This window comes from Podarcis gaigeae, assembly GCF_964106915.1.
Source record: "Podarcis gaigeae genome assembly, chromosome: 2".
Taxonomy (NCBI): domain Eukaryota; kingdom Metazoa; phylum Chordata; class Lepidosauria; order Squamata; family Lacertidae; genus Podarcis; species Podarcis gaigeae.
In genome coordinates this window covers 22,348,590-22,375,880 of record NC_139679.1, presented here as the reverse complement: position 1 = coordinate 22,375,880, position 27,291 = coordinate 22,348,590, and the positions used below count along the sequence as shown (strand labels likewise).

At 47.4% G+C, this 27,291-nt stretch overlaps 1 protein-coding gene across 1 annotated transcript in view; it reads left to right on the top strand.

Moving 5' to 3' along the window:
* The first annotated feature begins 2,987 nt into the window (after window positions 1-2,987).
* Window positions 2,988-27,291, top strand: part of KCNH3 (potassium voltage-gated channel subfamily H member 3) — a 72,556-nt gene continuing 48,252 nt past the window's right edge. The window contains exon 1 of the mRNA XM_083727445.1: window positions 2,988-4,302. Within this exon, the coding sequence (XP_083583571.1) occupies window positions 4,227-4,302 (76 nt within the window). The 5' untranslated portion in view covers window positions 2,988-4,226. The remainder of the gene's footprint in view (window positions 4,303-27,291) is intronic.

The window sequence follows — 27,291 nt, the reverse complement described above, 5'->3', positions numbered from 1 at the left end:
GGGTGTAGAAACAAGCATGCAGCCAGGCAGTCCTAGTCTCAAAGCAGCATAAATTCACTCCCTCCAAATCTAAATCAGCCAGCTTTTGTACAGCTCCTCTCACACAGATCAAGACTGGGCAAACTGGCTTCTGGCTTCAGCCCCTTCCCACAGTGCAGACAGAGGTGATTCGATGTGGCTCTAGAGGATGTGCAGAGATTTTTCCAGTTGGCTCAGTATAACAACATGGCTTGCAATCTTTGCCAGATTTCATTTGGGCAAGGCATGCTTTGCATTTTGCAGAATCCAACATTGAGAGCCAAACGTACAGTAAATAAGACACTTGTACTATTGCGTGGCCATTGCTGTTGTCATGTCTGTGTGGAAGAATTTCCTGCACTCCAGCAAAATCGGAAGTGCACGAAGCTGTGCCCCCCAATTTAATCCTCCCATGCTGTTTGCAATGGTCTCCCTTGGGAGGTGGTGGACTCTCCTTCCTCAGAGGTTTTTAGGCAGAGGTTGGATGGCCATCTGCCATGGATGCTTTAGTTGAGATTTTTGCATTGCAGGGGGTTGGAATGGATGACCCTTGGGTATCCCTTCCAGCTCTGTGATTCCATGATTCTATGCTGTGGTGTCTGTGGGAAAAGGCCATGGATGTTCAGGCAGGTAGATTCTGTTCTTAGTGGTTTAATAATATGAGTAGCCATGAATGGAAAAGAAGTCAGTAGGGACTGGAAATCTGTCCTTTTTCTTACTTGGCATCTGTCTCTGGAGTCCACCTTCAGGTCAAAAACTTTGGAGAGTTAAAGAACCTGCTCTGGATGTAGATACTGAAATGGGAGAGACATGTTTCATTGCAGCTGGGGCAGATGAAGGTGTCCAGTTGTGCTGATGGAGGGGTACCATGGTTTCGTCTTCCTGTGCACCTCCCAGCGGTCACTTCTCCTCTGGTCTCCTCTGGGGATGCGGGTGGCGCTGTGGTCTAAACCACTGAGCCTCTTGGGCTTGCCAGTCGGAAGGTCGGCGGTTCGAATCCATGCAGCGGGATGAGCTCTCACTTCTCTGTCCCTGCTCCTGCCAACCTAGCAGTTCGAAAGCACGCCAGTGCAAGTAGATAAATAGGTACCGCTGCGGCAGGAAGGTAAACAGTGTTTCCATGTGCCTTGGTTTCCGTTACGGTGTCCCATTGAGCCAGAAGCAGTTTAGTCATGCTGGCCACATGACCCGGAAGGGTGTCTGTGGACAAACGCCGGCTCCCTCAGCCTGAGAGTAAGATGAGCGCCGCAACCCCAGAGTTGCCTTTGACTGGACTTAACTGTCCAGAGGTCCTTTACCTTTATCTCTCCTCTGGTCACTGCTGTGGATACACAAACTGTCTACAGGTGCTGCAGTCATCTCTGGAAGGGATTTCCACATGGCAGGGTTGATGTTGCTAGGCTTCATGTCATGTTTGCAGACCTCTTTATAATGCAGAGTTGGTCTGCCAGCAGGCTTGGTGCCAGCTCCCCATTGAGCACGTCCTTGAGGATCCTGCCATCTTACCTTTTGTCGACATGACTAACCCAGGGCAGACACCACTGAGACAGGAGTGCGCAAACATGCTGGGGAGAGCACACATTTGTTTGAGACTCTGCCCCACCATGTGATGCCTCAGACCTTCCTGGCGCAGCAAAAGTGAATGAACATTGTCCCCTTTCCCTTGGACCATTCCCTTTAACTGTAAGAAAAGAAGGGTTAGTTTTAGTTACTTAATTTTAAAACAAAATAAAAAAAATTCCTTCCAGTAGCACCTTAAAGACCAACTTAGTTAGTTCTAGGTATGAGCTTTTGTGTGCATGCACACTTCTTCAGATACACTGAAATAGAAGTCACCAGACCCTTCTATATAGTGAGAAGGTGGGGAGGGGTATTACTCAGAAGGGTGGTGGGAATGGGTGATTGGCAGATAGCTGTGATGAGCCTGTTGACGACTCTTAACGACTCCAATAGGTCTTATAGGAAAAAGCAAGGGGTGAAAAGGTGAAAAATGGCTTTGTCATGTATAATGAGATAAGAATCCAATGTCTTTGTTCAGACCAGGTCTCTCCATGGTTTTAAGTTTGGTAATAAGTTGCAATTCAGCAGCTTCTCTTTCCAGTCTATTTCTGAAATTCCTTTGTAATAGAACAGCTACTTTGAGATCTTGTATAGAATGTCCTGGGAGATTGAAGTGTTCTCCTACTGGTTTCTCTGTCTTGTGATTCCTGATGTCCGATTTATGTCCGTTTATTCTTTGGCGTAAGGTTTGGCCTGTTTGTCCAACACGGCAGACCAACACGGCTACCTATCTGTAACTTAATTTAAAAGTTTGACACACTTAGACTTGGTGGGTAAGGTGCTCCTGTGATGTGCAAAACTTCAGCCAATTTATTTCCATTGTACCAGAAGCGGCTTAGTCATGCTGGCCACATGAGCTAGAAAGCTGTCTGTGGACAAACGCCATCTCCCTTGGCCTGAAAAGTGAGATGAGCGCCGCAACCCCATAGTCGCCTTTGACTGGACTTAACCGTCCAGCAGTCCAACCTTTACCAACCGTCCAACCTTTACCTACCTGCTACTAAAGATACATATAAGGTGCAAACCCTAAAGTTAAATTATTTTGCCTGATTTCAGCTTTATGGCTTGCAATACAGAGCCTGTCAAAACCCACTGCTGTGGAGTGGCATTCTGATATTTGAAACGCCATATAAACTGGAGAATCTCTTCCCTGCTAGCTCTGGAGATCTCTGTAATATTCCACGGCCTCTCCCACTGTGGGCGCTTTGAAGATGCTATGGTCCGGTGGAGTCACATAAAGTGCATTTATGGCAGCCTCCCATGTGAAGACCTAATGCTTTTGAAGAGTGCAAATTGGAGCCAATTGCTGGGGGCCGAGGGTTCCCCCCAAAGTAAATGGGCATTGCCATTCAATGGGTGCGCATGCATCTCATCATGTGATCAATTATGCAGGGCAAGGCTTAACCCCCCCCCATATTTTATTCAAGTTGGCACGCCTGAGGGTGCGTGTTTTTCATCCTCAGTCCATTTCAGTTCTCTTTCTTTCTCAGAATAACAGACCCAGGTTTTGTGCGTGTGTGCACGTACGTGTGTTCTCTGAGACACGTGTAACTTCTTAATCTGCACGGGAACCGAAGCAAAAACAAAAACAAAACAAAACTCCAAACTTGCAACTCTACAGGTTGGCTGTCCCTTTAAGGGAGAGCCACCGGGTGTGTCTTAAGTAGCTATGGTAACTTTCAAGTTGAGGATGCTGCGCGATGCTCCGGGTGGCTGAAATTGACGAAAGATGGTTCGGAAAGGGGAGGGAGTGGGCTTCACTTAACAGCCGCTTCTTTCCGAGGATTCGAATAACCGCTGGCCGAGGAGCCGCCAAGTCACGCGAATGACAAAGCGGAGCAACTTTCGGCTCGGGGACGGTTTGAGGATCTGCAGAAGAAGAAGAAGTGGCGACGGCAGGAGGAGGAGGAGGAGGAGGAGGACGGCGGCGAAGGCGGCTCTGCGCTGAAAAAGGCAGCGCCTGGAAATTATGCCCCGGGCGTCCAAAGCTTTGCTGGCGATCGCGACGCCTGGCAGTTTCTGGGACTTGCCGTCGGAGTTGCGAAGGCGCACAGACCGGAGCGAGCCGGGGACAAAGATGTTGGCGCTGCTGCAGCGGGGACTGCCGGGTCCCAGATGGGGGCGCGAGGAGAGGGCAGCCGGTGGGGAAGAAGCCCTAAGCCCCTACGGCTCCGGGGATGGGGACGCATCCTAAGCAGGTGGCAGCCGTCGGGGGACTTCCAGCTGGGATCTCCAGACCACGACCCGGCCTTTCTTCTTTTTTTCGCTCCGTCCAGTCCGGCCACTTGGAGGGCTGAGCCGGACTTCGCGCCAGGCCACGACCCAAGGGGACTAGGGTCCGTCCGTCTGTCTTTGGAGTGGCTGCTCATTTGCGAAGGGAGGGCGCCCCATCTCCTTTTTGCCGTTTCTTTGCCGGATGCGCTTGCCTTGCTGTCTGGGCACGGGCGAGACCCGAAGGCTGGGGCAGCTGTAGACTTGGCAGCGAGCCCCGTTGCGCCCCACAAGAAGTGGGAGTCGGGTGGGTGGAGAGATCCTCTGACTTGGGGAGACTAAGGGTGTTTCTTCCCCCTCCCCCCACCCCCACGACTTCTGGATCTCTTTTTCTCCCAACCATTGGACGATGGAGAGGTCCTCGAGCAAGTCCTAAAATGCCGGTGATGAGGGGCCTCCTGGCTCCCCAAAACACCTTCCTGGATACCATAGCAACCCGCTTTGATGGCACGCGTGAGTTGACTTCCCACCCTCTCTTTTTTTAAAGTCCTCTTCCCTCCCCCATCCCCAAATCCCAACCTTTTTTGTCTTGGCCTCCGTAGGCAAGCTCGAGGGCTGTCACGTCTAGTTGTTTCCTCTGCAGAAGACCTCCACTCGCTGGGAAAACCTCTCTCCAAAATAGGTTCAGGTCCCCCTCACTCTTACCACTCACAGTTCCATTCCTGATACCTTTAATCCGAGCCAGCCTGGATGGGCTGCTCAAGGAAGCTGTGGTGTCAGTGGGTTTGCACTCATTCGAGTTTAGAGGCCTGTTTCGGAGGCAACACGATCCCTGCATTCAAAGCGGTCCTTCTGGGTGGGGAAGAGCAGAGCAAATTAAAACGGCGTTCGTGTGCATCGTGCAAGGGGACACATGCTGGGAATCTGCAACTAACTGTAGCTCCCCAGGGTGTGATGTACACGCAACACACTTGTGCATTTATCACATGTGGTGCAAGCCACGTATGGGCTGGGTGCTATTCTTGAGTGGGCTGCAAATTCAGTCAGATTTCTCTCCCCCAGATCTCAGTGGACTCTCCAAAAACCTATACAAAGGTTGTTGGCGTTTTGTTTTTTTTTAATGGCTTACCACTGGGGTTTGTCAGTTACAGACCGTGGCTGCAGAAACAGTATACCTTTTAAAACACATTCTTTCCCTCAAAGAATTCTGGGAACTGTAGTTTTGTTAAGGGTTGCTGGAGGGTATATTACAGTGCCCAGAATTCTTTGAGGGAAAGAATGTGCTTTCAAGGTATAGTGTGTGTGAACACACTCCATAAGAGGGCTGCTATGCCTTTTAAGATTTGCGCTAAAGGTACAGATAGGTAGCCGTGTTGGTCTGCCATAGTCAAAACAAAAAAAAATCCTTCCAGTAGCACCTTAAAGACCAACTAAGTGCTAAAGGTAGAATTTCATCAAGTGGAAATTCTCCCCCCCCCCATCACTGCACCACTATGGCTAAGGAGCAGTGGCATAGCGTGGGTTGTCAGCACCCGGGGCAAGGCAAGTAATTTGCGCCCCCTAACCCGTGGATTTGCGCCCCCTAACCCGTGGATTTGCCCTAACCCCAGATGTTGCGCCCGGTGCGGCCGGCCCCCCCTGCACCCCCCACGCTACGCCACTGCTAAGGAGAGCAGCATTTAGTGGAAATCATGTTTTTTATGTCACTTAGAGCAATCCCTGGAGTCTCCATTTGGTGACCCAAGTGATCAGGTATCCAAAATAGCTTTTTCTTTTTTTCTTTTACTGTGTTCAGGATCTTTTTTCTTTCTTTCAGAATTGAGGCCTAGGATTCCTACGGGATGAATATGCCCTTTCTTTCTTTCTTTCTTTCTTTCTTTCTTTCTTTCTTTCTTTCTTTCTTTCTTTCGGTGCTTCATGTATAAACCTGAGAATGCAATGTGTGAATGTGTTAGACATGTTTGCAAACCTGTGTGTCATGAGATACACTCCTTAGGGCGCCATTATGAACTGCACTTTCAGGTTGTATACACCTGTGGGCTGTGTGGCATGTGAAATGGAACTTGGCTATCTTGCATCGTGTGCACCTGAAATGTGAGAATACAACAACCAGGTGTCTATAGACACAGGTACTCTGCAAGCTGCGGTTCCCTGCTGGGTCTACACTTGGCAACAAACCTTCATTTGTCATCCATATTCTGTGTGAAATGGAGAGCTGGGCAAAGAGTCCTTTTTTTAACGGGACTGGGCTTTGGAAAGGTTGAAAGTTCAATTTATGCCCTGAAAAGCCTCGGCGCCTAGGGCTTGCCGATCGAAAGGTCGGCGGTTCGAATCCCCGCGGCGGGGTGCGCTCCCGTTGCTCGGTCCCAGCTCCTGCCAACCTAGCAGTTGGAAAGCACCCTCGGGTGCAAGTAGATAAATAGGGACCGCTTTCTAGCGGGAAGGTAAACGGCGTTTCCGTGTGCAGCTCTGGCTCGCCAGAGCAGCGATGTCACACTGGCCACGTGACCCGGAAGTGTCTTCGGACAGCGCTGGCCCCTGGCCTCTTGAGTGAGATGGGCGCACAACCCCAGAGTCTCGCAAGACTGGCCCGTACGGGCAGGGGTACCTTTACCTTTACCTTTATTCTTTTATGGAGATAAGAGTGGTCTGTTCTGGGGCATCAGAAGGGTGTAGCTAGAGATCTGATTTTTCATTTTGACTTTCTTCCAATGAGCTCAGGATGGCTTTTAGCTCTCACAACAACCTTGTAGGGTAGATTGGGCTTGAGAGGTGATGGCTGACTGGCCCAAGCTCTCCCAGTGAGCTTCTCCACTGAGCAATGGTTTGAACCTGAATTTCCTCACTCCAAGCCCACGACTGCAGCCACTATACCGGGATGTGGGTCTAAACCACTGAGCAACTTGGGCTTGCTGATTGGAAGGTTGGTGGTTCGAATCCCTGCGACGGAGTGATCTCCAATTGCTCTGTCCCTGCTCCTGCCAACCTAGCAGTTCGAAAGCGCGCCAGTGCAAGTAGATAAATAGGTATCACTGCGGCGGGAAGGTAAATGGTGTTTCCATGCACTCTGGTTTCTCTCACGGTGTTCCGTTGCGCCAGAAGCGGTTTAGTCATGCTGGCCACATGACCCAGAAAGCTGTCTGCGGACAAACACCGGCTCCCTCAGCCTGAAAGCGAGATGAGTGCTGCAACCCCCTTTGACTGGACTTAACCGTCCAGGAGTCCTTTACCTTTTTTACCATTTTATACCACACAGTCTCTCAAAATAATACTGCAAAAACAATAATTGCCAACATAAAAATCTAAAGAATAAAGGTGAACTGAAATGGCTGGATGTGTGTGTGTTTGCTAAGGAGCAGTGTGTCCTTTTTGATGAGGGAAGTGTCCTCTTTACCTTTTGTTGCGACGTTTATTAGTGTCTTCCTTTGCAGAGCTTGGAAGGCCACACTTTTGCTAAAATGGGGGCGAGTCAAGGGATGGACCATGTAGATTTAAGTAAGGTTCCCCCTACTCCCCTTCCTTAAATAATTCAGGCATTGTTGAGATGGCTCATTGTACTATGGGGAAGAAGCAAGGGTTCTGGGATGAAGGACTGAGTCACACAACCTTTTTAGAGAGACTTTTTCATCACCAGATCGGCTCCCCCCCCCCCCCCAGTTGAGCAAGTTTGAATTGGCTTGTGATGACAGGTGATTTGCCTTGGCAGCTCATGATCTCTATTCAAAGCTGTATACAATTAATTGCAAAAAAAAAAACCTACAAAGAAACCACTACCATATAGAAAATAATGCACCACTACCATATAGAAAATAATGCCCAACTTGAGTGTGGACCATGGTGTTTGTGTGTGGCTAACCTGTGGCCTGCCAGATGTTGTCCAGCTCCCATCAGCCTCAGACAGCATGGCCAATGGTCAGGGATGATGTGAGTTGTAGTCTGACAACATCTGGAAGGCCAGGGGTTCCCCGCTTTCAAATGGACACATATAGAAAAGATAAGGACATACTGAGTTTTCATCACACCAGCCCAAGCTAGGAACTTGTGCTTGGTTATGACTTCCCAATGACTGTGGCTTCCCACATCAGAAAAGGCTTGCATGTGTGGGCTACAACACCCATCTTCCATGGCCAATAGCTAAAGCTGGCTGGGGATGATGGGAATGGGAGTTTCACAACATCTGGGGACCCAAAGTTGAACACTCTTCTAGAGGACAAAACCAAGGGGTAGAAATTACAGGGGTGCAGATTTAGGATAAAGGTTAGAATAAATCTCCGACAGGCAGGAGCTGTTCAACACTGGAACAGACTGCCTCAGGAGATGATGGGCTCTCCTTTGATGAGAGCATTTAAGCAGAAGTTGAGCAGGTGGCGCTGTGGGTAAATGCCTCAGCGCCTAGGGCTTGCCGATCGAAAGGTCGGCGGTTCGAATCCCCGCGGTGGGGTGCGCTCCCGTTGCTCAGTCCTAGCGCCTGCCAACCTAGCAGTTCGAAAGCACCTCCAGGTGCAAGTAGATAAATAGGGACCGCTTTCTAGCGGGAAGGTAAACGGCGTTTCCGTGTGCAGCTCTGGCTCGCCAGAGCAGCGATGTCACGCTGGCCACGTGACCCGGAAGTGTCTCCGGACAGCGCTGGCCCCTGGCCTCTTGAGTGAGATGGGCGCACAACCCTAGAGTCTGGCAAGACTGGCCCGTACGGGCAGGGGTACCTTTACCTTTACCTTTACTGAGCAGCCAACTTTCAGGGATTCTGAAGCTGGCACCTGCATTGCAGATTTTGCAGTGAGCAAGGGAGTTAGGCTAGATCTGCAAAGATACCTTCCAACTCTGGGTGGTATCCGTCTCAATAATTGCTAGTGTGAAATAAATTCTAGTTGCACAGTTGGACTTTCCCCTCTCTCCTCCCCACACCACTCCAAAAAAAGGGGGGGAGGTATAAAAGGAGAATTCCTGGATGCCAAGATCCAAGGTTGGGACAAGTATACTTTGGCGAGAGAACCCCTGCAGAGATTTTAAATCACAAAATATGCAGCAAAGTATGGAGATATAGGCTATTATGTAAAGGTAAAGGGACCCCTGACCATTAGGTCCAGTCGTGGCCGACTCTGGGGTTGCAGCGCTCATCTCGCTTTATTGGCCGAGGGAGCTGGCGTACAGCTTCCGGGTCATGTGGCCAGCATGACTAAGCCACTTCTGGCGAACCAGAGCAGTGCACGGAAACACCATTTACCTTCCCGTCGGAGCGGTACCTATTTATCTACTTGCACTTTGAGGTGCTTTCGAACTGCTAGGTTGGCAGGAGCAGGGACTGAGCAACGGGAGCTCACCCCGTCACGGGGATTTGAACCACCAACCTTCTGATCGGCAAGCCCTAGGCTCTAAGGTTTAACCCACACCGCCACCCACTATTAGACCTTTAAAATATGCTCTTGTGAGTTACAAAGCTTCATCCTTCCCCTATCATAGAAAAAAACCACATGTTTAGGTAAATTTAAAATTGTTTACTTACAAACTCTCCAAAGGTCAGGTTCATGTGTTTTTCCATACTGCATCCAGGAAAATGTTGCACATGCAGTAAAACCTGCCTTAGTTACAGTGGTGAAAGTTCCTAAATTATTGGTATAGGAACTCAAGGAAGACTTGTTAGAGCCATGTGGCTAAGCTGAAGCAACCAGTTCAGACCTCACATGCTGAGCTCATCAGATAGACTGAGGTACAGCAAGAGGCTTGATTGCCTTCCTCCCAAGGCGAGGGGGAGAGACCTAGCTAAGCCTGGCAGGACAGCTTACTCTATGGCATTAACCCCTTAGTGCATAAATTAGACTTAAGCATGTTGAGTATATGAGGCTGGTTATCCCACAATTAGTAGGTGGTGGTTTTTGGTTTAAATTATCCCACTTTTTAGCAAGGAACCCTCAGGTCTGCTTCCTTGCTTTGCTCTGGTTCTAATTGAGTTAATAGGAAAGGATGGGAGGAGGGGAAGGGAAGGGATGGGGGGAAAAAAGCTTTCCCTATTCTGCATTCTTGTGTGCATCTTGTGTACTATTTTCTCACTGTACCTCCACCTGACTTTTCCTAATGGGAGAAGCACAGAGGCCAGCCCTACCATTGGGCAGTGGAGACCAGCCCATTAGGACAAAAGGGGTACTGCTCCACCAGCCTCAGCCTGCTATCCTCCTCTTTAACCCCAGCCCTTGTAGAACCCAGAGGGGAGGAGGATGGTGACAAAAGTAGAAGGAGTTGCTCTGTCAGTCATTGGCTCGGACTTCCCTGCCTTCTAGTCCCAATGGCCAGTAGCCGCTGCTGCCATTAGGCAGAGTGTAGTGACCTCCTCAGACAGCAGATACTAGGGAGCAGTTCCTTGGCTGTTCCCTTCTTCAGAGGACAGAGCTGTGTCCTGCACTCCCCTCCCCCCAACCTTCAACCCTCAGGTGCAAGTGGTGATGGTGGATACTATGACAACACTATTACTGAAATAATGGCCAGTCCAGTTCATGGAATGCTTGGTGGTGAAGGGGGTGGCGTGGCGAGGAAGGCACCATCTTGCCCTTTGCCTCAGGTGGTAAAATGTCTTGGGCCAGCCCTGAAGCAGTATTATTGATTGATTGAATTTATATACCGCCCTATATCCGGGGGGTCTCAGGGCAGTTCACAGAATAAAATCAAGATATAAAACCATGAAATACCTAATAAAAATAAAAACAACCCCCCAATAACACCCCTCCCCCAGAAAGAGCCATATTTTAAAAGGGTATAGGATGTCTAACAGATCAACGAAAGGCCTGGTTAAGAGGGAACGTTTTTGCCTGGTGCCTAAAAGTGTATAACAAAGGCACCAGCTGAACTATGAAGAAGGGCCTCAGAAGATGATCTCAGAGTCCAGGTAGGTTCATATGGAAAGAGGTGGTCCTTGAGGTATTATGGTCCTGAGTCGTTTAAGGCTTTATAGGTCAAAACCAGTATTGCTTTCCTTCTTCATCTGGAGAACCAAAGGAGGGAAACTTTCACCCACAAAAGTGGACGCTGGTGTGGGCTAGTTTTTGTTGGCTTGTGATGGTGGGGCATGGGAATAATCAGTTGAATATTTCTGGAATAATGGCTCATCCACACTTCCTTTTGTGCCATGCTTAAAAAAAATATACCAAATAGAGCCTGAAGTAAAGGAATGCGTAGTAAGATGCCCCCCCCCCCCCATTCCAGGAGCAACCAAACTTCACAATGTCGCATGTAAGCTTTGGAGATACACAGATCTCTTTCTCAAAAAACTGAATCTGAGGAAGCGTTCTGTGTAACTCGTAAGTTCTCATCTGACACAATACATTTAGATTGTTCCGTTTTACTGTATGAATGATTCCTATACGCTTCCAAAAGTATTTTCTCCTTTCCCTTTCTCTCTCACCTCTCAGCCACCCATGTTTCTGAATGTTTCCAATTCTACCAAGGGAGCTACCGCCACTTTGCAGGTGCCCCTAAGCAAACTATTGTTTTTCTCGTCTCCAAGACAACGTCCAAGCTGAATCATTTACAGGTTGGTTACAGTATTTGGGACTGAGAGCAGCCTTACAGAGGAGCAAGGAGAGGGTACACCAAAGGAGAAATTAAAGGAAGCACCCAAAATGTACCGGGAAACTTTATCTAAGAGTATCAGCACACTACCCTGAAATCTGATGCAATGCAGGGTAGCATAATTAATGTTCCAAATTAAAGAGCATATCCAAGCTATAGGCAAAGGGCCCCTCTAGACCAAGTTTGGTCTTTTAATTGGGTGTATTCTTCAACAGGTCATTGATGCAATAATAGTGCATTTGTGGTATATTTATACTGAGCTATTTACTTGCTTTGTTAGTGGTTCTTTGATGCTTCCCCAATGTCAGTGCATTGCTGCTGTCTGGAAGTATAGTGCAACAAAAGTGGGGCAAGGCTAAGCTGGAACATTTGTCATATTTAAAAGAAATAATATAGGGTTTCAGAGGAAATCAAGTGATGTGCATTAATGGGGGGGGGCAGCATGCCTGCCCCAAAACTTTTGCAGGTGCAAACAGTATTGAAATCAAAATCAAGTACAGTGGTACCTTGGTTCTCAAACACAATCCATTCCGGAAGTCTGTTTGACTTCCGAAACATTTGAAAACCAAGGCGTGGCTTCCGACTGGTGCAGGTGGCCCAGAAACAATAGCCGACAGCCACGTCGGTTGTTTGGCTTCCGAAAAATGTTAGAAAACTGGCACACTTTACTTTTGGGTTTTCATCGTTCAGGAGCTGATTTGTTCATCGACTAAGCCGTTTGAGAACCAAGGTTCCACTGTATAGCCCCTGATACCATCATGAGCACAAATAATCATGAATGCACAATAACAAGGATGGTTGGCTAGGGCTGGGGCCAACAAGGAAGTTTACCACGCAAGTCCCATTGCAGTGATTAGCAACAGCAAGATTTCTACAGAGTTTGTAAATTATGTGCCTCTATTATTAAAAAAAAATAAAATCAAAAAAGGGCCCCGTCTTTAAAGACACCTCTCTTCTCTTCTTTTCTCTTTCTGGTCAACAGATTAAAGTGGTGGTGGCCCATTTAGTGCTTTTGTTTGTTTGACCCAAGCACAAACTACTTGGGACCAGCCCTCTTAGGAATGTAGTTTGCCCAGGGTTAGGATAGCCTGGATAGCTCAGTTGGTTAGAGCATGGTGCTGATGATGGTAAGGTTACAAGTTTGATTCCCTATTTCTGCATTGCAGGGGGTTGGACTAGATGATCCTCAGGGTCCCTTCCAACTCTATAAATCTATGCAGAGGAGTTTGGCCAGCTAGGAGTTTCTGAGAAAAAGCTCTGTGTCTTTTGAGGGAAGTTGTGGGGGTGCAGGAGGGAGAATTTGCTCCGAGCCGAGCTTACTGTATCTTAAACGTACGCCCTGCAGAAGGCTTCTTTCCGCTTCACAAGTTTGATCTTCAAGTTCTGAAGAAACTCTTGCATCTTATTCCCTTAAGAGAAGCTTCCATGAGACAGTAGCAGCATCTATCTACCTCTTGCCCTTGGGATGCGCTTTGCTTTGCTTTCCACACCACAGGAGACACACATGTATCACGGTCTCTCTCTGTCTCTCCCCCCATCCCTATGTTCTGCAGAGCTGCTGACCCATATCAGTAGATTAGCCTGTTCCCACCCATTGCACCAGACCCTTCTAGTCTTCTTCTTTGGCAATCACTCATAGCTGAGTAAGATTGTCTTCCATAAACACAGTTTTAACAGTGAGCCCATAAGCGACTGTGGAGGCCAATTCTGGATCCACACGTCCTTCCACAGTGGAGACATAGGTTTCCGGGCAGGAGTTGATCATGGTGAGGGTTTGCCAAGAGTGCCTTCCTCTTAGCGTGTTTCTCCCTTTCATCCTGAGTTCAAGTGTCTTCGAAACTCATGACACCTTTGGTAAAGGCTGTTCTCCAATTGGAGCGCTCGCAGGCCAGTGTTTCCCAGTTGTCGGTGTTTATACTACATTTTTTTAGATTTGTCTTGAGAGAGTCTTTGAACCTCTTTTGTTGACCACCAGCATTACACTCACCATTTTTAAGTTCAGAATAGAGTAGTTGATGATAATAATCAGGCATCTGCACAACATGACCAGTCCAACAAAGTTGATGTTGGAGAATCATTGGTTTGACACTGCCGATCTTTGCTTCTTCCAGTACACTGGTATTAGTTCGCCTTTCTTCCCAGGTGATGTGTAAATTTTTTTGGAGACACACCATTGATGGAATCTTTCAAGGAGTGGGAGATGGCATTCATAAGTGGTCCACGGTTCACAAGTATACAGTAAGGTTGATAGTACAATAGCTTTATAAACAAGCATTTTGGTTTCCCTGCGAATGTCCTGGTCCTCAAACACTCTACACTTCAATCACTCGCAGTACCAAAGGAGGGATGGCAGAAATCCAAAAGGAATAATGAGATGACGGGGATGGCAGGTCTGTAGCCCAGGAGTGCAACACCTGCCATCACAAGCCTGGATAGCTCAGTTGGTTAGAGCATGGTGGTGATCACACCAAGGTTGCAGGTTTGAGCCCCTGTGCGTATGGGATAGCTGCATATTCCTACATTGCAGAAGGTTGGACTAGATCAGGCATAGGCAAACTTGGCCCTCCATATGTTTTGAGACTACAATTCCCATCATCCCTGACCACTGGTCCTGTTAGCTAGGGATGATGGGAATTGTAGTCCCAAAAACATCTGGAGGGCCAAGTTTGCCTATGCCTAGACTAGATGTTCATTAGGATGCCTTCCAACTTTGATTCCTCGGTGTTGTTGGTGAGATCCCCATTGAAAGGCTCTGAAGGTTAGGGAAGACCTCTGCCTGGGGGCCAAATCTTACGCTATATCATCACTACAGCATGGAGAAAAATGTACCGAGGAAGGAAGGAAAGTCAGTACCTCTGTAGCACATAATTGGGAGAAACTATTCCCAAATGTGATCTGTCTCTCTTGCTCACTCTCTCTCTCTAAAGCAAAAGTCATGGTCCCTGGGTCAGGCAGTGGCAACCCAGTGGAGAAAGAAGAGCACAAGCTGGCTGGCTGTAGAAGCGAATGCCTTTGAGCAGGCTCAGCTCTTTTCTATTTTCATATTATGTAGCTAGCCTGCTTACGCAGAGAAAGGTACTCTTAGGAAACCTGGGTTACAGGGCTTGATATCAAGTTGTAGAACAGATTTAGTGTGGGCTGTAGTGTACCAACAAGCCCTCTTTCTCCCCCTTGTTTTCTTTCTCCTCCCCTCCCCTTTCCTCTCCTTGCAAAAGCAACTTGGTCACATAAACCTTTTGGGAGGATATTTTCAGAGCTCCTTTGCCCGTGGTTGGAAACTGACATTACAAGATACTATGAAGTTTTGGTTTCCTCTTCTCTCTCTCTCTCTCTCTCTCTCTCTCTCTCTCTCTCTCTCTGTGTGTGTGTGTGTGTGTGTGTGTAAGAGAGAGGGCTGGTGTTTAAGCAGTGGAGTCTGTTGCATCTAGTCACCCTTTAAGGTGGAATGTGGAAGGAGGTTGCAGGCTCTAAGAGGTGCTATTTCACACCTACACCTGCTAGAAAGGAGAAGCATTCAATGGTTTACCCCTATTTTTTTTAAAAAAAATCTGGTTTTTATCTTGGATAGCAGCTGTATTTTATTTTTAATTTTTGAAAAGCGGGATCTTGGAGAGCCACGGCCATTCAAGGACCCTTCAGATGACCTGCTTAATCAGCATTCAATCTTGCTTTGCTTGCACAATGCTTACAGACTGGTTAGACCCATGGTTCTCAACGTGGGGCACACGCAGCACAAGGGGGCAAGTCGAGCTTGTTTAGACCAAGTTAATGACCTTTTAGGCTTCCCCCACATAAATAGTTCACTTTTTGAATAATAAGATTAGTATATGTCACAAGGGGGGTTGGGCACCAGGATTTTAAAGAGAGGCTTAGGTGGGGCATGGCCAAAAAAAAAAGGTTAGACTATGCCCAGTCTATGTTGAGTATTTGTTTTGATTTGTCCGCAAGGTTGTTTATACACCCCATTACTTTCCAAACCACCAAAAGACTGATTTTTTTTTTTTAAAAAAAAAGTGGATTTGCTAGGCTAGGGCAACAGAATGCTGAAATCCATTTTCACCGTGCAATTGCAGTTGGATCTCTCCTGTAAAACAGTGACAATCTGGAGACACCCTCAGAGACCACAGTGCTGGATGACAGGCCAGTGGTCTTGCTGAGTTCTCCTTCCTTATCTCTTTGCTTGGAGGTCTGCAGCTCCAAACAGGGAGCATAGAAAGCTATGCAGGGCTTTGGTTCTTAAGTCTCACACAGAGGAGGATTGCATGGAAGCTTGCCAGGAATAAAGGGCACCGGCACCGCTGTTGTTGCTTAAATTTGTCACACGGGTTTTCTTCCTCCACCTTTCCCATTCGCTCTCCTTCCCTTGTATGGCTTGTCTTTTTAATTTGTTAACCTGAGTGCAGGACCTGCCCCATTTAATGGATGTGAATTGCTTTGGGAGACATTTGCAGAATACCTAGGGTGGGGATTCCGCCAAGAGGGGGATTCCACAGGGGGAAAAGCCCTGCTTCTCACACTTGCTCTTCTTTTTGATTCAAAGTAAATTAGGTACGTTCGGGCTAATGTGCTTTTAGGTGTTGTTGTTGTTTAGTCATTTAGTCGTGTCTGACTCTTCGTGACCCCATGGACCAGAGCACGCCAGGCACTCCTGTCTTCCACTGCCCCCTGCAGCTAGGTCAAACTCATGCTGGTAGCTTCGAGAACACTATCCAACCATCTCGTCCTCTGTTGTCCCCTTCTCCTTGTGCCCTCCATCTTTCCCAACATCAGGGTCTTTTCCAGGGAGTCTTCTCTTCTCATGAGGTGGCCAAAGTATTGGAGTCTCAGCTTCAGGATCTGTCCTTCCAGTGAGCACTCAGGGCTGATTTCCTTCAGAATGGAGAGGTTTGATCTTCTTGCAGTCCATGGGACTCTCAAGAGTCTCCTCCAGCACCATAATTCAAAAGCATCAATTCTTTGGTGACCAGCCTTTTTTATGGTCCGGCTCTCACTTCCATACATTACTACTGGGAAAACCATAGCTTTAACTATACGGACCTTTGTTGGCAAGGTGATGTCTCTGCTTTTTAAGATGCTGTCTAGGTTTGTCATTGCTACTTTTAGTTAGACTCTGGCTTTAGCAAGGCTGTCTGAGCTAAGATTTGAAGTCTGGAGTTTCCAGTCTAAATCCTTTGGGCACTGGACCAGATGCACCCATTGTCCAATAGAGAAGATGTTTTGAACTACAACTTCCACCATCCCTAGCCATTGACTATGCAGGTTTCTGAATTTTGGGGGTTGGGAGGTTTTGAAGTCCAACAACATCTGGATTTGGAGAATGCTGCCATGTTGCAGATGGCTACTGGTCACCCCATCCCATGAATTTCTCTGCCCATCACTGGCCTTGCTGAGGAGAGGATTCTCCAACATACAAGCACCTGATAAGCCATGCTATCTAAATGGAATGTCCAGTTTCAGAGGCAGTTAAAGGTAAAGGTAAAGGTACCCCTGCCCGTACGGGCCAGTCTTGACAGACTCTGGGGTTGTGCGCCCATCTCACTCAAGAGGCCAGGGGCCAGCGCTGTCCGGAGACACTTCCGGGTCACGTGGCCAGCGTGACAAAGCTGCATCTGGCGAGCCAGAGCCGCACACGGAAACGCCGTTTACCTTCCCGCTGGTAAGCGGTCCCTATTTACCTAATTGCACCCGGAGGTGCTTTCAAACTGCTAGGTTGGCAGGCACTGGGACCGAGCAGCGGGAGCGCACCCCGCCGCAGGGATTCGAACCGCCGACCTTTCAATCGGCAAGTCCTAGGCGCTGAGGCTTTAACCCACAGCGCCACCTGCGTCAGAGGCAGTTACTGGGGGACAAAGAATGGGGGCAGCTTTTGACTTCATGTCCTGGTTGTGGAGAGATCAGATTTACCATATTTTTTGCTCTATAAGACTCACTTTTTCCCTCCTAAAAAGTAAGGGGAAATGTGTGTGCGTCTTATGGAGCGAATGCAGGCTGCACAGCTATCCCAGAAGCCAGAACAGCAAGAGGGATTGCTGCTTTCACTGCGTAGCAATCCCTCTTGCTGTTCTGGCTTCTGAGAGTCAGAATATTTTTTTCTTGTTTTCCTCTTCCAAAAACTAGGTGCGTCTTGTGGTCTGGTGCGTCTTATAAAGCGAAAAATACGGTAGTCACTGATAAATGGTTGCAGAGCTATCGAAGGACTGGCCCTTCCGCTAACGCCACGACACTGCTTTTGTGCGTCCCTTTCTTCAAAGAGTTTTCCTTGCATTCTGGATGAAGCATTCTGGATCCACAAGGTCTATGGAAAATGCCGGGTCAAGACAGTTTCTCACAAATCCTTAATGCTCCATGCAGTATATTAAGGTTTATATACTATTGTTGTACTGTGTATTTTGGGTTTATGGACCGCAGTAAAACTGTGTGTGTATTAAGGTCCACATCTAGGGTTGGCATCCATGTCTTGGGAGAGGCTTGGTTTGCTTTTAACAGCCACATATTATGTGGAAATCCAGAAGTCATGTGACCATTTCCCAGCGATGCTGTAATGTGAAAAGCTGCACCTGCCGGACTTCTGCCTACTTTACTCTTAAAGGTACGACTCTATTTGCATTCTGCTGCTGGTTGGAGCATCCTAGCATTTAAAAATGCATGTTCTTTCCTCCCCCCCTTCTCTAAAGCAATTTAAGCAGTTCCTATAACAATACTACTACACTGTGTGCTTGTTTTTTAAATTAATAATAGGGCACACCTCTGTAGCATGTATAAGATTATTTAAATCAATTGGGGCATTTTAAGAGACGGAACTTGAGGGGAATACATTTGCAAATGTCTCTAGGCACGGAAGCCGGGGGGGGCGCGACGACAATGCCTGCATCAATCTATAAATAAATGATCCCTCCATGTAGTACTTAGTAATATCGCTGCAGTTGGGCTGCTGTGTAATTTGAGTAATCTGGGTCCATCTCCTGCACCCTTTCCTGTTATTTTGGGTGCAATTAGAACTCTACCGCGGTGACATGAACACACACGTTGAACTCTGGCATTCTGTGCCCGCTTTGTACAGTGTGGTTTGTATCTAATGGTCTTTCTGGAAATTTTTTTTTATTTTTAAGGTGGGGTAATAGTCTTGAATGAGACGAGTGTGCTGCTAGCTTGACCTGCGGGTATATTTTTAAATCCTAGGAGGATTAGAAGTGGGAAAATAAAAGAATTCAGAAAGAGAGGCTTTTGGGTCTTTTTTTCTGTTTCCCCCCCTCACGTGTCATTATCACAAGGGTTAAACTCTGCTAGATGCAGAGAGATGATCCCTCATTAACTGGCATTGCAAATGTGCCTCAGCTTTGAGATGAGCTGATATTAGCTCACACTTTTCCTTCCTAATCATTGGCTAAATTAGTCAGATTTCTGCAACATTGATAGTTACCATATCTCCCTAAAGAAGATACATCTGCTATGTTAAACATGTGTGCGTGCATATGCGGAAGCATAAACACACACCTGTTACATAAAACAGATGCCATAGGTGCAATTCTATGCATGTATCCTTGGAAGAAGGTCCCACTGTGTTTAATGGGTTTTAATTTCAGTGTGCATAGAATTGCAGGCCAAATTGGTAGTAACTGCTGTGGAACAGTTGCCCTCCCCCCCCCCTCGTGCTGTGGAACAGTTCCGTGCTCTTTGCCTAGTTTTTAGGCTTGGGTCTAAGCAGTTTCCCCTGCCTTCAAGGTAAAACTTACTCTTTAGTGGTAACGGTAACGGGACCCCTGACCATTAGGTCCAGTTGTGACTGACTTTGGGGTTGCGGCACTCATCTTGCTTTATTGGCCGAGGGAGCCAGCGTACAGCTTCTGGGTCATCCAGATCCAGAGCAGTGCACGGAAACGCCGTTTACCTTCCCGCCGGAGTGGTACCTATTTATCTACTTGCACTTTGACATGCTTTCGAACTACTAGGTTGGCAGGAGCAGGGACCGAGCAATGGGAGCTCACCCTGTCACGGGGATTTGAACCGCTGACCTTCTGATCGGCAAGTCCTAGGCTCTGTGGTTTAACCCACAGCGCCACCCGTGTCCCTTTAGTGGTAGCTCGGAACAAATGGCAATGGGAGGGGGGAATCCGAATTTCTGTTTCCTCTGATTGAATGCCAAAGAGAGGTTTTCCCTGGGGGAAAGCAGCGGGACAAGGCAAAATGAGGGTAAGCTTTGAGAGACGGAGCTAGACATCAGAAACTCTCCGGTTTGAATGTTACCTCAACTATAACCTGAACTTTGAGGCCTTAGACACTCCCTCTCAGCCTCAGTCCTCCCCTGTGAAATATTGTGGGGGGAATGTTGGAGGATAATTATACTGACTTACCTTCCAGGGTTGTTGTTGTTGTTGTTGTTGTTGTTGTTGTAAGGATTACTGCAAGGAAATGTACACAGGTGGCGCTGTGGTCTAAACCACAGAGCCTAGGGCTTGCCAATCAAAAGGTCAGCAGTTTGAATCCCTGCGACGGGGTGAGCGCCCGTTGTTTTGGCCAAGCTCCTGCCTACCTAGCAGCTCGAAAGCACATCAAAGTGCAAGTAGATAAATAGGTACCATTCTGGCGGGAAGGTAAATGGCGTTTCCGTGCGCCACTCTGGTTCACCAGAAGCAGCTTAGTCATGCTGGCCACATGACCCAGAACGCTGGCTCCCTCAGCCAGTAAAGCGAGATGAGCGCCACAACCCCAGTGTCGTCCGCAACTGGACTTAACAGTCAGGGGTCCCTTTACCTTTAATGTACATGAAGCCCTTTGAATGCTTGAAGGTGCTATCGAAAAGTTAAGTAGTAGTATTTTTATTCATTACAGGGACATATGGTGTAAGTAAACCCATCTCCCATGTTTTAATGCTGCACAATGCTATTTTTATATAATCCACTTGGAGATTTTCTTTACAGTCAAACGGTAGCTGCATTTCATTAGGTAAAGACCGACTGAATGTGTTCTCATGCCTTGAGCGCTTACACATGAGCATAGCCTTTTAAAGCCTTTGGAAATTTCCTTACATAGCCTACTATGACATGTGTTCTTCGGGGAGTGCATCCTCCCTCCTCCCTCAGATCTGTGGGGGAGGCATTGCTCCATGCGCCACGTTTAATGGCAGTGCCACTGCCGCCACCACCACCACCTCCTCCGCCTCCGCCTCCTCTTTAGTGGTGCCCACACTCCAGAAAACTTTGCAGACAGAGGAATGTCTGGCCATTTCACTGTCGGCTTTCTGGCATTTAGTTCTAAACATGGCTAATTCTGGAAGGCTGTTAAAATAAATAAATAAATAACACTGGCTGGTGACAGTTGGTGTTGGGCTTTTTTGGGCGTGTGGGTTTTTTTATTTTTATTTTTATTTTTTTTGCCTGCCAGAATGCAGGTTGAGGAAAAAACATCTTTGTGTTTTTATTTATGCTTTGCTCTATTTTTTGATACTGAGTTTTAAATGTTTAGTATTATCCTTTGCTTTTGGTGTGTTTTTTTTTAATCATGGTTCTGCGTTGCTTTTTTGGGTGCTGTTGGGGTAGCAGAGAAAAGAGTGTGGCATACATGTTTTGAAATAAATATTTTCCACGGCCGCATGATATGCATGGTAGATGAATAGGTAGGTACCTTGGTTCCTGATCGCCTCTGTTGTCGTATGTTTCGGTTCTCGAACGCAAAAAAATCGGGAGCAAATGCTTCCGTTTTCAAACATTTTTTGGAACCCGAATGTGTGACGCAGCTTCTGGTGAGTGCATGAAGCTCTTGCAACCAATGGGAAGCCGTGCCTCGGTTTTTGAATGTTTCGGAAGCTGAACGGGCTTCCAGAATGGATTCCGTTTGAGAACCAAGGTACCACTATACATTGTTAGTCAGTGCTAATGAATTGCCTCTTCCTGCTTTGTGGCACTACCCACAAAGCAAGGACTGCCTGCTGCAACAACCAGAAGGATTTTCATAGGGCTTCCCAGGTACCATCAATTAGGCGTTGTGGGTTCAACCACAGAGCCTAGGACTTGCCGATCAGAATGTCAGTGGTTCTAATCCCTGCGACGGGGTGAGCTCCCATTGCTCGGTCCCTGCTCCTGCCCACATAGCATTTCGAAAGCACATCAAAGTGCAAGTAGATAAATAGGTACCGCTCCGGCAGGAAGGTAAATGGCGATTCTGTGCACTGCTCTGGTTCGCCATGCTGGCCACATGACCCAGAAGCTGTACCCCGGCTCCCTCAGCCAGTAAAGCGAGATGAGCGCCGCAACCCCAGAGTTGGCCACGACTGGACCTAATGGTCAGGGGTCCCTTTACCTTTACCTTTTACAAACAAAATTTCAGCCCAGCTGCATCTTTACCTGTCCCCACTGGCACCAATTCCAGGGGCCCCCCAGAGCCTTGGCACCCACAAAATTTTTGCTGCGGGTGCCTGGCCTCCACCCCTGCCGCCTCTGCCAGCCAAGTGCCTATTGCTGGGAAGAAACAATAGACATCTATAAACACCATCAGATTGGCCGCTGTGTGATGCAATATTAGGCTGACCTTTCTGTTTGATCCAGGAGAATATTTCTTATTTTCTTACCCTACTGTTTTTTTTTAAAAAAATCTTATGCTGTTGGATAGAAGCTCACAGTCTATTTAAGGTAAAGAGACCCCTGCCCATTAGGTCCAGTCATGGCCGACTCTGGGGTTGCGGCGCTCATCTCACTTTATTGGCCGAGGGAGCCGGCGTACAGCTTCCAGGTCATGTGGCCAGCATGACTAAGCTGTTTCTGGCGAACCAGAGCAGCACACGGAAACGCCATTTACCTTCCCGCCAGAGTGGTACCTATCTACTTGCACTTTGGATTTGGATTTGATATCCTGCTTTATCACTACCCGAAGGAGTCTCAAAGCGGCTAACATTCTCCTTTCCCTTCCTCCCCCACAACAAACACTCTGTGAAGTGAGTGGGACTGAGACTTCAGAGAAGTGTGACTAGCCCAAGGTCACCCAGCAGCTGCATGTGGAGGAGCAGGGAAGCGAACCCGGTTCACCAGATTACGAGTCTACAGCTCTTAACCACTACACCACACTAGCTCGAAAGCACTTTGATGTGCTTTCGAACGGCTTCAGTGTTGGTAGCGGCATGCTGATATTTTTCTTTTTAATGTTGTCTTAAAGAAATCAACAATTTGCAAAGGAAGGGATGCCTCAAAAAGTGAAGACAGAGGCCTTGGCGAAGACCTCTTTCCATGAATCAAATGAAAACCACAATGTGCTCCGTGGAATACAACTGTTCAGGACCTTGGACAGCTCCACCCCAGCATTCCTGAGAGATCTTGAACTGAAATTAGTGTGTGTGTGATGTTTTTTTTCAGTTCTAGCTGCTAGCAAGGCTACAGCTCCTAGGCAAGCAGGCCACTTAAACGTTTTCCACCACAGCACCTTTTAATATAAAAAGTTTGGTACAGTTTTCAGGCATGATGACTAGGGGTGGAAGCCTTAATTGGTTCAATCAGTAGATTAAACAACTAAAGCTTTAGTTGATTAGTTGGTGGTAGGAAAATTTAATTGGTGTGGCTGAAAGTTAAAGGCACATTTTCTTTCTTTTTTTAAAAAAGTTACGTTGGTTCCAGCTTGTTTATTAGAACAGGGAATGGAAAAGAAAACGTTAAAAGATGGCATTTTTCTTTAACTGCAAGTTATCTCATGCTTCTTTTAACATACAAAATAGGGCACCCGTGTTGAGCTATTGGTAATAGGAAGAATATCATCAATGAATAAGCGATAGGTCGGTTAAAAAAGAGTTAATTTTTAATCAACTAAAACTGGGATTGGCTGACAGCCCTAGTGGTTACTTTTAAGAATCTTCCAGATTATTTTTATTATGGAGGCTCAGGGCACTCTTTCAGCATTTAACTTCCAACAACTCTGATGTGTTACCCCATGTTGCTTAACATATGACTTTCCCAGACTTTTTTGGGGGGGGTGGAGTTTTCCTTTCCTTTCCTTTCTATATTTCCTCGCACACTTACTTCGTGCACCGGAGTCTCTTGAGACAGGAGCGTATGACGCCATTGTTTGAACAATTTTGTATCTCCATGGGAATGTAGACTTTAGGCTGAAAGAAATTAAAAGAAACTGTGCATGTGTGTGTATGTAAATTTAATTCAAATTCCCAGATTACCAATAAATACCCTTCAGTCAAAGCGTTTTAGTTGCAATTTCAAAATTTAAAGGCACCAAACAACTGAAGCTTAAAAAGAGAGAGAGTGTGTTCATCATCTGGCTTTAAATCAAGACCAGGATATATTAGGGTTGTGGTGAATTTTTGCCCATGAACATTTTGAGGGCAAAAGGCTGGAGGAGGGAAGCATTTCATGATCCTCCCTCATATGCTGTTTCATCACCTATTCAAAGCTGCTTATTTCTCCAATCTGTTACTTCGGTGCTATTTTCATTTATGAACAGGGGCTTCTTCCTGAAGTGATCCCAGATCACAAACCAGATTTTAACTATATGACATGGTCATGAAGTGAAATCAGAATGGGGGATGGATGAATGGTATCGTTCCGAATCATGGGTAGGCAAACTAAGGCCTGGGGGCCAGATCCAGCCAAATCGCCTTCTAAATCCGGCCTGCAGACGGTCCAGGAAACAGCGTGTTTTTACATGAGTGGAATGTGTCCTTTATTTAAAATGCATCTCTGGGGTTATTTGTGGGGCCTGCCTGGTGTTTTTACATGAGTAGAATGTGTGCTTTTATTTAAGATGCATCTCTGGGTTATTTGTGGGACATGGGAATTCCTTCATGTATATTTTTTCAAAATATAGTCCGGCCCCCCACACGCTCTGAGGGACAGTGGACCGGCCCCCTGCTGAAAACGTTTGCTGACCCCTGCTGAATGGTACAGTGTACATGCTAAATTTCTAAAGCATGTTTCCTCCCTCAGAAAAATTCCTGGCACTGTAGTTTGTTAATAGGAAGGACTTCACCCCCAGTGGGAGACAATCTCCCCCATCTGAGCAACTCTTAAATCTCCCTCACCTTCCTCTGCTGGCCCCACAGGGAAATTCTCCTTCCCCGAGCTGAACTCGGTATACCCTTGTGCTTTTAGCATGTGCATTTACCTCTTGCACACCCACACCCCAGCCCACCAATAGCAACTGTTCCCCTGAGCTGCACTCCCCGACAGACTACTTTCCCTGAGTAGGCGAAGGGACATCGCAAGAGGAAGGAGCACACGGTGTCCTGGGGTATAAATAGCTCCAGCCGTGAGTTGGAACAATAGCTGCACCACCTGTGCTGGGAACAAGTTGCCTATATGCAGGAGGGGAGCTGGTGTCAGTTCTCCCCATGTCGCTGGCACATGCATACCCCCTGAAGGTATAGATTTAGTTGTGTCTGTTGCTACTATACAGAAGGAAAACTCTGGATTTCCTGTGCAAGGTCTGTGGCTTTGCATTACTCATTAGGCTAAGGGCACCATAGCGTAGGGTCCCAGTCCTATACTACAATGATCTAATGGGAACCTCAGCTGCCAGGGGCAATTTGTCTGAATAATAATAATAATAAATGCTCCACCCATCTGGTTGGGTTTCCCTAGCCACTCTGGGCAGATCCCACTTAAAAACACAACAAAACATCAAACATTAAAAACTCACCTAAACAGGGCTGCCTTCAGATGTCTTCTAAAAGTCTGATAGTTGTTTATTTCCTTGACATCAGGTGGGAGGGTGTTCCACAGGGCAGACACCACTACCGAGAAGGCTCTCTGTCTGGTTCCTTGTAACCTCACTTCTCACAGCAAGGGATCCGCCAGAAGGCCCTTGGAGCTGGACGTCAGTGTCTGGGCTGAACGATGTGGGTGGAGACGCTCCTTCAGGTATACTGGGCTAAGGCCGTTTAGGGCTTTAAAGGTCAGCACCAACACTTTGAATTGTGCTTGGAAACATACTGGGAGCCAATGAAGGTCTTTCAGGACCGGTGTTAATATGGTCTCAGCGGCTACTCTCAGTCACCAGTTTATCTGCCGCATTCTGGATTAGTTGTAGTTTCCCCCAGCATGGGGGGGGGGTGAGAAGCACCCCTGCCCTCTAGGGCCATGGCCCCAATCCAAATTGTTCCTCTCCCTCTGTTTCATTTACCCTTTTACAATGCCAGGGGTCTGATCACAGGCTCCCCCCCAGTCTTATCTAGGTGCATTGTGAGGGTTATGCCTCAAGAATTTATACAGCTCCAAATTTGGTGACTGTTCCCTTATTGAGGGATCCCTTTTGACTAGATTAAGATGAACAGCTGAGATGGTGAACGGGTGCCTTGTATGGACACACCATTCATAGGAATAAGCTCATGTGTCACAGATGAGCAGCAAGGTAGAAAACTGCAATTCAAACATCATTTTGCCACCAATGCCGAGATGTGCATTGCAACCTCACCACCTGGTTGCAACATCAGAACGTTTCACACATTCTTTATTTTTTTAAAAACACAAAACCCCATGATAGTTGAAATACTTGTTGCTGCTCTTCGTTCACCGTACTTGTTGTTGCTCTTGATTCACACGTGCCACGGCTTCTCTGAAGATGGCATTCACGTTAGGGATTTACTTTCTGCAATCCCGAGGACCAGAAACTTCATTTCAATCTATTTTCGACCAATCTGCCATTCTCTGAGTTTGAATCCCAGGGTGCATGATGCATGAATGTCAAGGAAATGTATTACAGCAGCCAGGGCTGGCCCACCCACGAGGCAAGTTGAGGTGATGGACTCAGGCGGCAGGATCCACAGGGGCAGCAGATCTGGCCTCCAAGAAACCCAGCTACAGCCACCACGGCTGCAATGGCAGCAGGAGCTGCAGCACTCTCATCGGATGCCAGATCTGTCACCTAATTGGCAGCCCCACCCAATGCCTCTTCCACAGAGGCTCTTAGTGAATAGGGGGCACTGCTGGTCTTCCCCAACCCCTAGGGAGAAAATGGCAGGAGCTGCCCTCAGGGGTCCCCTGAGCTTTGTACCTGCCCAGAGTGATTCAGAATGGGCCACTTCCACCCTCACAGTGGCCTTTGATTCCCAGGTCAACCATCAGGTCAGATTGATTTGATTATCACCTCTGCTTGTTCGTGATGTATATCTTCATTCTCACCTTGTTCCCAGTGTACATCTTCCCTTCCCCTCTTCTTCCCTGATTGGAGGGGGCAATTCTGTGATTCGCTTCAGGTGCCAAAATATCTAACACCATCAGGCACAACTTCAGACCCTCCAAGTATCCCTATTTTCCAGGGATGTCCCTGATTTAGATGAGCCACCCCACTTTCTGATTTGATACCAGAATGTCCTGCTTTTCCTTAAAGGGTAAAGGACCATTAGGTCCAGTTGCGGATGACTCTGGGGTTGCAGCGCTCATCTTGCTTTATTGGCCGAGGGAGCTGGCATATAGCTTCTGGGTCATGACTAAGCCGCTTCTGACGAACCAGAGCAGTGCACAGAAACTCCATTTACCTTCCCGCCAGAGTGGTACCTACTTGCACTTTGATGTGTTTTCGAACAGCTAGGTTGGCAGGAGCAGGGACCGAGCAACAGGAGCTCAGCCCGTGGCGGGGATTCGAACCGCTGACCTTCTGATCGGCAAGTCCTAGGCTCTGTGGTTTAACCCACAGGGCCACCTTAGGACGTCTCTATTTTCATTGGAGAAATATTGGAGGGTATGGAGTTATCTGAACCCCGAGCCATCCGAAGGCAATCCTGTATAGTTGTTTTTTAATGTTTTATTGTGTTTTTATGTATGTTGGAAGCCACCCAGAGTGGCTGTGGCATCCCAGTCAGATGTGCGGGGTGTAAATAGCAAAATGGAATGGGACGTACCTATTTTCATCAGAGAAATGTTGGAGGGTATGCAGCTTATGTTCTAATTTAGCAAATGCAGAGTAGTGCAAATTGCTGGCGGGTATTTTTGCAGTTCTTTTTGGCACAACGTG